Below are 9367 nucleotides of genomic sequence, written 5' to 3'. Positions count from 1 at the left end.
CCTGCAACATGATCGTACTTGATGTGAAGCTGTTGCAGCTATGACTTATTTGCAAACTTTTTATGATGCTCATAACACCCAAAAAGACAGAATTATAATAATCCACAGATTATAAAAGTTACTGCAAAAGCAAAAATGTCAGCCTTAACAAACACAAGCCTTAAAACCTTGGTGGAACTGAGTTAGACATGTTTGCTTTTATTTCATTTTTATGTTTTACCAGTGCTTTATCCTGGTCAGGGTCTTGGTGGGTTTAGGTCCAACTTCCCCAGAACCCCTGGGTGCAATGCACACCACAAACAGGCCCCCAATCCATTGCGAGGCCTTGTTGGCACACACACCCTACCCCAGCAGGCATAGTCAATCATGTCTGTATGTAGATGGCTGACTGGCTGATAGCACCACTGTGGATTTGAACCCTGGATCCCAGCGGCAGTATGCAAGCATAATGTACCACTGCACCATCTGAGTGTTGGCTAAAACTTAAAAAACGTTTAATATTGAAAAGAAAATTCTCATTAAAAAGTGAGTTTTCCAAGCAAATGCTGTTTAAATAAAAAAAATAACAGTATATCAAAATCCTGCCACAGCTAAATGTGACCGTATTAGCCTGTAAATGAATATAAACAAAGTTTTTCACTTCAGTCCAGTGTTTTTCCAGCACTTCTTTCTTAACAAAACACCTGTTTTGTACTTATACAAACAGAACAGTTTTACTATTTAAAGGAAATGTAATCTATAAAGGTCTGTAGGCTCCGACAGTCACATCAAACAGTTTGGGATTATTCAGGCTTCCCTCCTTGTCCAACAGGAAGTAGAACTTGTGATTTTTGACTTTGAGAGGGATGAAAGATGGCGATTCCTGTCTGTGTGAATGACACGCCACTTGATTCAACGGCACTGTTAAATGCCATGCTATGTTCACTCCTAGTGGTGACTGGGTACACACGGTCACTGTATTTCCTCCTTTATGCAGAAGCACACGGCTGACAGAGCGCCGGCTAAACAGCACACTCAGTCCAACTATTCCTCCACCTAATGAAAGCACAAAGACGAACAGAGAGATGTGTGAATGTTAGCAATCATCCTTATATGGAACCTGAGTTCCATTAAAACTGTTGTTAGTGTTGGTAACAATGCACCATTATACTGAGACATGAAACATTCACATTATTTTAGTGAAAAAATTAGATTTGTGGCATTTATCGGCCTTTAGCAACAGCTGTGACAATACAATGCAAGCAATTGAGGGTTCAGGGGCAAAAAGTGGCACCATGGTTTAAAACTAGGTAGAGATTCTCATACAAAAAAATTGTTCTATCGCAAAATTCATGATTGTTAGACAGCAAGTATACATAGGACCAAAGGCACCTAACAACATTGCCTGTGTTACAGCTTTGTGTTCTTAGCATGGCTAACTGAGAGTTTTTCCGGTCTGTAGTAAATGTATTTAGCAGTTGTTCACTCACTGTATGGATAAAAACTCACTGTAGTTGTAGCTTACTGATTCTGTAAGAGAACACTGCAGCTTTAAAATACAAGCTCCAGTTAAGATCTGTTTTATTTATTTATTTATTAGGATTTTAACGTCATGTTTTACACACTTTGGTTACATTCATGACAGGACAATTTAGTATCTCCAGTTGACCTCACTTGCATGACTTTGGACTGTGGGAGGAAACCAGGGCTCCTGGAGGAAACCCATGCAGACACAGGGAGAACATGCAAACTCCAAACAGAAAGGACCCAGATCGCCCAACCTGGGGATCAAACCTAGGACCTTCTTGCTGTGAGGCCACAGTGCTACCCCAAGATCAGTTTTAACATAGCAAAGTGTAGTACATGTATTTTTCTATTACTTGAGTAATAGTTGAGATGATTGATACTGAGTATGATATAGCACAATTTATTTACAAGGGAATGCATTTTTGTAAAGTAATATAAAACATTTGCAAAGGAATGCATTTCTGCAGGAGAATACAAAATGTGTTGGTTCTTTTTACCCCCGGCTCTGTATCATTCAAAAAAATATACTACATTAAAAGTGTTTTTTTTCCCCAATAACATCAGGTATGGACTTTTTAATCATGTAGGTAGAACCTAGCTGTTTCGTGGAATAAGTTTACCAGATTGGCGCATGCGCATATAAAATGAAGTCTCCTAATACAGTGGACCCTTGAGTTACAAACGGTTTACCATACAAACATTTTGGGTTACAAACGATCTTTTTCAACTTAACGTACAAACAAATTTTGGATTACGAACCGAAATTCGCAAAACACGTGACGTCACAAACAATTTTTTAGGGCCGGTAATAGCTCAGTGGTTAAGGTACTGGACTAGTAAACAGAAGGTTGCCGGTTCAAGCCCCGCCACCACCAAGTTGCCACTGTTGGGTCCCTGAGCAAGGCCCTTAACCCTCAATTGCTCATTGTGTAAGTCGCTTTGGATAAAAGCGTCTGCTAAATGCTGAAAATGTCTGTCTGTCTCTGTCTCTCTCTCTCTCTCGGGCGGCACGGTGGCTAAGTGTGAAATTCAATATTAAAATGTCCCCAAAGGTGGTGCAGAGGAAGCATAGTGGTGAAAAATTAAAAAATATATTACATTTGTTGTTGTACAGTATAATTACTCCTGCCAGTAGAGTAGAGAGGGGACAGTGAGTGAGAGAGAAGAAGGAATTCGGCTCAGTAAACTATTCTTTCTTTCGTGCAATTACACCTACAAAATACAACACTATTGAAATAATGAAGGAAATAATAGAGAAATATGAGAGTTATTGTTGTTTCTGGTAGATACATTTTATAAAAAAAAAAGAAGGAAATTTATTATGGTGTACGGTACAGCACACGTACTGTACTGAAATGTGTGTTTTATGTACAGTACTACTGTGTATTGTTGTTTATTATTGTTTATTACAGTAAAGTCTATTCTATAATTTAAGATTTAAGGGAAAATATAGTTGTATTTATAACAAAAAAGACCATTTAAGACATTAGAAAGGTTAGGTAAGGGGGTGGTTTGGGGGGTCTGGCACGGATTAATTCTATTTACATTATTTGTTATGGGAAAAATGAGTTTAACTAACGAACATTTTGACTTAAGAACAGCCCTTCGGAACCAATTAAATTCGTAATTCAAGGGTCTACTGTATTAGCAAGGGAATGCATTTTTGAAAGAGAATAATGTGTGAGTTCTTTTTTACCCACGGCTCTATATCATTTAAATAATATATTGCATTTTAACATCATTAGGTATGGACTTTTTTTTAACATATAGGTACGTAGAACCTGGCTGTTTCGTGGAATGAGTTAAAACTAATACCAGATTGGCGCATGCGCACACAGAACGAAGTGTCCTCTCAGGTCAAATCAAGTCAGCTGTAGGTTAATTTTTATTAAATAAATTTAATGTAATTTTAACTTTTTAAACTACAACATCAATCGGACAAATACTTATTATTATTTGAATAATATCCCCCATTCAAAGCCCTGGTTTATTCATTGTATTCAGTCTTACCAATCAGCAGACAGCCCAGTGTGAACCCATATCTCCAGGCATTTGACCCAAGATTCATGTCCAAACTGAAGAGTCCCAGTTCAGCTCTGACCTTCTTGCTCTCTTTGCTGGTTTTTCTTGTATCTCGGAGTCCAGTAAAAGCAATATACCCTAGATAAGTCCAGAATAATAACTGCCCAGCACAGAACAGAGCTAAAAACCTGAAGAACCTGGTTCTGTCGTGTTCGAACAGCAGCACGTGCTTCAGCACAGCAGTGGAGGTGAATGAATGAGACCTTCTTACTGGCTGAACTGGGAGTGATGGTACTCTGTGGTAAGATTTAGACAGCAGGGGGATTGATGAGGGTTTAATGGAGTGATTTTGGCAGGGTGGAAGTGTTATATAGCTCCTGTACACAGGGAAGACTGGTCTGAAATACTGGTGCTGTGCACACAGAGCACGATGTGCTCCAGTCAACAAACTCCGACCACCGAATAACACACACTGAGAAAACATGGCGAAATATAAGACTGAATAAAAAGTCTCTCTCTTACTGATCTGTTTAATCTGGACGATGGATGGGTTAGCCTGACACCATGCTGTCCTGCACTGACACCATAGCTGTTTTGGACCAAAATGCATTGCGGTAATCAGTGTACTCGCTACTGCCCCCTAGTGAGCACAGCAAATCCATTCTCTGTAAATACAGTCTGTGCAAAAGTGTGGACATTCCTTCTCACCTTTGTTTTCAAGATTTTTATTCATTCGTTGTGTGTTTTACCATCACTTTATCCTATTCAAGGTCGCGGTGGGTTCAATTCACTAGGCAAAAGACAGGAAAACACTGGGCAGGTTGCTAGTCCATCACAGGGCAAATACATACATTTATAACTAGGGTTACTTTAGTATCTCCTAATAACCTGACTGCATGTCTTTGGACTGTGGGAGGAAACCCACACAGACCCAGGGAGAACATGCAAACTCCACACAGAAAGAATCTGAACCGCTTCACCTGGGAATCAAACCCAGGATCATCCTGCTGTAAGGCAACAGTACTTGCATCAGTGCTACCCACCGAGCCACTGTGCCATCCTGTTGTGTATATATTTAAAGCAAAAATAACTAACAATAATAAGTAACAAACCTTACATTACATTGCATTATTCTTATTTTAATTTTAACAAAAAAATATATATCAAAAGTGACACCACTTTGGTTGGTGGTGCAGCAGCCTAATGCTTCGATCTCAGGCTCCTGAGTTCAAACCTTAGCTGTGCTGTTAATCTCTCCAGGTGTCCAACAGACACAATCGGCTGTGCCTTAGGGAGGGAGTTTCCTCAGTGATATGACCTCTGCTGGTTGGTCGAGGCACCAGCATGAGAAGTGGGTGGTTCACGGCAGGCATAGCGTGATTCTGTATATGATACGGCTCTGTGTATGTGAGAATCCAGCTCTAGCAGCTGAAGATAAGCAATCAGCCACTTTACTTGTATTAGAGGGGTGTGCATGCTAGTCTACAACTATCTTTGGTCAGAAAAGCAGCAGAAAAGTTCCAGTTGGGAATGGGAAATGACTAGATTGGGAGAAAAAGAAGGAACATGCAATAAAGGTGATACGCATAAATGGCAGGTGTTTGAAATAAACAAAATATAGTTTCATTTGTGTATCAGGGTGATTTTTTTAAACAAATAATCTGCACTGAATATAACAACATATATGGGACAATGGGGCAGCATGGTGATACAAAAGATAGTGTTGCTACCTGACAGTTTTGCGGTCCTGGATTTGATCCTGAGCTTCGGTTATTGTGTATGTCCGAGTACTGTGACTGACTGTGTCCCCCAGGTCCTCTGGTTTACTACCAGCTTCCACTTTAGATGTGTTGCCTACTCTAAATGATCTCTGCCATAACCTTAATTAGTGTTATACAACGAAATGTCCCGTGTTTCATTGTCACTTGTCTATTGTTAACTGTATGTGGGGGGAGGGGTGTTTTGTTATTTGAGCAGTCAGGATGGCTGAGGGCAGGACCATTGTCTTACCTGGATAAATCTTATCAGATCTAATCGACACTGTTGACCCTTGAAATTAGCATACAGAGCAATACAGCAGAATCAGATAAATCATCTTAACAATACAGCTCCCTATTAAACATATCACCTTATATACTGAGATCATTAGAAACACATTAAACAGTGAATAGGTAGATGAAAAATTGGTTCCCATGCCATTGATATTGTTGACATTATTTCAACTTCAACTCCACTGAGGCATTTAAAAGCATCCAACCCATCTTCAGCATGTTTTTTGGGGGTGTGTGGAAACCAGAGGTCCCAGATAAAGCCCAGCAGACATTAACTATTAGACATTAACTTCCTACAGGCAGCTACCAGAGTTGTGGATCAAACCCAGGTCTCTACGACCCATGTGGCACCTCTGTGCCACCATGTCCGCTGTAACTAGCTGCACTTACACTTCCAATATAGTCAAATTTGAAGTAAACACATTTCCCGTTCTTTACTCAGTACAGAAAATATGTTAAAATCATTATTTAATTCAATCAATATGAAACAGATTGCAAAATTAGAAACAATTATTTGATTACTTGATTAATCCATGTTTTATTTATCTATACAATAATGACACATTAAAAAGAAAAAATGTATCATTATATGTATAAATGATTTTGTCTGTGTAACAATGTTAGGTTGTGAGATTGTGGGACATACATCCTCAACCCCCATCCACAACCCCTTAATTCCAATGTATTCTTTTAACAAAGCCTGTTGTGTCTTACTAATTACTCCAAACAAGTCCACACCCAGTCTCAAAACACACCCAGTCACCCATCACACCCATCACACACACAACCTAAAGAAGGGTGTCTTTTCAGCTCCTACTCGAGCAGATTGTTTTAAAACATACTGGGGGTATTTTAAACACTATTCAAGTAAACCCATGAACTGATCACTATTCCGTTTAACAGGATTTTAGTTTTAAAAAAAAGTTCAATTGAGTCAGCAGTCAAGGGACACAATCTCGAGAGGTACAGTTTGGGCATCAGAAGTAAAACAACAATGCCACGGGTGTTTTTGGTTAAGAAGAAGAGCAGTGTGCTGGGAAAAAGAAGCTGGAGTGAAGCACCAGATTACACACACGGGAACATCGACACATCAGGTGAGTCTTCATACTCTTCCATCTGGTTGGTTAATATGGCTTTAGAAAGGGTTCAACTTCAACCAACAAAAATAACCTTTTTTTACAGTATAGTGTTGACATTGTTAATTGTACGTTTTAGCCTGCTGGACCCTAATAATTAAAATGTCCTAAATTGACATGCCCTAAATTAACCAGGAATAGTTCAACAACTATAAAGTCTACAGTATATTTAAAATCTTGGTGTCTGTGGATAGATAACCAATCAGTGAATGTAAATTAGCTGCCAATTTCCTTTAAACTACACTAGTCTTGAATCAATTTAGATAAACCCGGCAGAATCAGGAAAATATCTCAGCCTAAACAAAATTCTAAATGACAGAATATACATCCCAATGTTCAATTCATGGCTAGGTTCTAAAAAAAGATCAAATAAAATAATGAACTACATAAATTCTACAGAATAATTTATCAACAAAATTATGTAAACATCTGACTATAAGGTTGTTGGACATCCAAAACCGTTGCAGCTATAACAGCCTTCACTCTTCTTTGAACGTTTCTTTTCTCAGGCGTTTGTGTGAAAAAAAGAGTAAAAAATTTGGCACTTGTGTTAGATAAGAGTGCCGAGACCACAAATGATGTTTCACTTTATCCCAGAGGTGTTAATTGAGATTAAAATCAGGGATCTGTGCAGACTTTAAACCATGGACTGTGCTAGAGCAGAAAGCTGCCTTTTGAATACTGATGCCACATTGTTAGAAGCACATAATATATTGTGTTTTTGGGTCAAATTAATTTGATAATTACTATATATTTATAATATGTATTATTGTACAGTATATTTATAATGGTTTATTATATATATTTTTTTGTTTTTCAGTTTCTTGTCAGGAATACAGAACTTCCTCCCCGCTGAGTGGGAGCACAAACACCAGCGCTGTCTGTCCTGGTATTAATTCCCAGCTGCTCTGCTCTACTGCACACAACCAACAGGAGCCAAGCTCAAACTGCTGTCTGAGGACACATCGACCTCCTTACATCTCACAAAACAAGGTCAGAAAGCTACTTTTCAGTACTTGAACTGTGTATTCTAGAATTTTCCAACCTGATCCATGTCTACTCCATCTATAATACTCACAGATACTACTTTTTATTATTCAAAGGGGCTGCAAGTGCACAATCATTTAAACCCCATGATCGATTTTTTTTCTGCAGACACAAAAGCAAGAAGCAAATGTCTTACAATTCACCAAGTTTTCGACAGATAAGCCGTCCACTTCATTCTCCTGTCCAGTATGCAGTAAGGCGTTCAGTATTGCAAGAGTGATGAAACGTCATGTGAGGACTCACAGTGATTTTAGAAGGTACTCGTGTGAGTACTGTGGGAAAGGCTTCAATGACACGTTTGACCTGAAGAGGCACGTGCGCACTCATACAGGTGAGTATCATTAATCACTCATCTTTTTCTTTCAATAGACCCAAAAGACCAACAACATAAACAATTTTTGGGGGTTCCTGAAATACATTTAACCATCCAGACAAATTTCCTCTGAGCACAAGCTGACAGCTCGGTGGCACATTAATGACTGTTTCTTTTAGCCTTGACAAAGAATCAGTGTTTTGTACTTTTTAACAGATGCAGGCAAACTAGCTCTATTTACATGGGTCATTACAAATGACTGCATTCAATAATCCAGATGTTTTCTGTTCCAGGTGTGCGACCCTTTAAATGTTCTGTGTGTGGGAAAGCCTTCACCCAGCGCTGTTCATTGGAGACTCACCTGAAAAAGGTGCACAATGTTTGTCAGCCATACGCCTACCGGGAGCGCAGAGACAAGCTGTATGTATGTGAGGAGTGTGGCATGACTACTGAGACACATACCAGCCTGCTCAGTCACCTCCAGACCAAACACCCTAACAGCAGGACAACCAAAATCAGGAGCAGGAGGAGGCAGGAACAAGCCTGGGCTGGCAGTTCATCCCCCAGCTCTCTGAGCTCTCTGAGTGATGTGGAGTCTGGAGCTGAAATGAAAGAAGATCTAAATGCTTTAAATTTGTGATATGTATTATTATAACCTTAATACGAGCATTGTCTTTTCTGTCACTGTTCATATTGTCTGTGAAGCACTTGCAGTGTTAATAATCATTTTTTAAATGATTTTTAATGAAATAAAAATAGTTTAAGTTTGCAGTTCCTTTAAGTTATGCAGGTCATGAAAATACAGTACAACATTTGTACAATTTTACATTTATTACTTGTTGATCAGCTGAGACCGGTTTGATTTCCTCACTCTTTTAGTAAAACAAATTAATTGATTTTTATTTAAACACATCAAGTATTTACTATAAAATTTCAGAAATTTTATTTAATTTTCTTCAAGCATTTTACCTGATTTTCTCTTAATTTAGTCACCCCCCATTCTCTATTACAATTCTTCTGCTGCTTGCACCACCCTTTACTGGCACCACTCTTCACTTCTAACTTTGCAGTAACATTTTAGGAAAGGCCCTTGTCTGCATATGAACTCGACTTGTGCAGGTGAAAAGATGCAGTCGACTACTGCACACGTGTCGGAGGGGGCGTGTGTCAGTCTGGTTGTCCTCAATCAACAGTGGAGATCAGCATCAGTAGAGAGGAAGCGTAATGCAATAGGATAATTGGATACGACTGGGAAAAATGCAAAAAAAAAAAACATTACTAGTTTTTAATAG

The 9367-nt window shown here is 38.9% G+C and overlaps 2 protein-coding genes across 2 annotated transcripts; one reads left to right on the top strand and one right to left on the bottom strand.

Moving 5' to 3' along the window:
• Positions 1-477: 477 nt before the first annotated feature.
• tmem223 (transmembrane protein 223) lies at positions 478-4109 on the bottom strand. Its single transcript, XM_063011784.1, has 2 exons — positions 3517-4109; positions 478-1035 (listed from the first exon to the last, which is right to left on the bottom strand). The coding sequence occupies exons 1-2, from the start codon at positions 4010-4012 to the stop codon at positions 737-739; spliced, it is 795 nt and encodes a 264-aa protein (XP_062867854.1). The 5' UTR covers positions 4013-4109; the 3' UTR covers positions 478-736.
• A 2464-nt stretch (positions 4110-6573) lies between these two features.
• Positions 6574-8736, top strand: ovol1b (ovo-like zinc finger 1b). Its single transcript, XM_063012158.1, has 4 exons — positions 6574-6673; positions 7536-7708; positions 7871-8093; positions 8369-8736. Exons 1-4 carry the CDS (start codon positions 6574-6576, stop codon positions 8713-8715), a joined length of 843 nt encoding a protein of 280 aa, XP_062868228.1. The 3' UTR covers positions 8716-8736.
• Positions 8737-9367: the final 631 nt, after the last annotated feature.

This window comes from Trichomycterus rosablanca, chromosome 16 (assembly GCF_030014385.1).
Source record: "Trichomycterus rosablanca isolate fTriRos1 chromosome 16, fTriRos1.hap1, whole genome shotgun sequence".
Classification (NCBI taxonomy): Eukaryota; Metazoa; Chordata; class Actinopteri; order Siluriformes; family Trichomycteridae; genus Trichomycterus; species Trichomycterus rosablanca.
The sequence above is the reverse complement of the archived record's forward strand: the minus strand, read 5'-3'. Positions and strand labels throughout refer to the sequence as shown.

Coding starts and splice junctions, on each gene's coding strand:
- tmem223 (XM_063011784.1), bottom strand. CDS start 4,012: ATGTTTTCTCAGTGTGTGTTATTCGGTGGTCGGAGTTTGTTGACTGGA. Junction 1,036..3,516: donor ACTGGGCTGTCTGCTGATTG/GTAAGACTGAAT, acceptor TGCTTTCATTAG/GTGGAGGAATAGTTGGACTG.
- ovol1b (XM_063012158.1), top strand. CDS start 6,574: ATGCCACGGGTGTTTTTGGTTAAGAAGAAGAGCAGTGTGCTGGGAAAA. Junction 7,709..7,870: donor CTTACATCTCACAAAACAAG/GTCAGAAAGCTA, acceptor TTTTTTCTGCAG/ACACAAAAGCAAGAAGCAAA. Junction 8,094..8,368: donor GCACGTGCGCACTCATACAG/GTGAGTATCATT, acceptor TTTCTGTTCCAG/GTGTGCGACCCTTTAAATGT.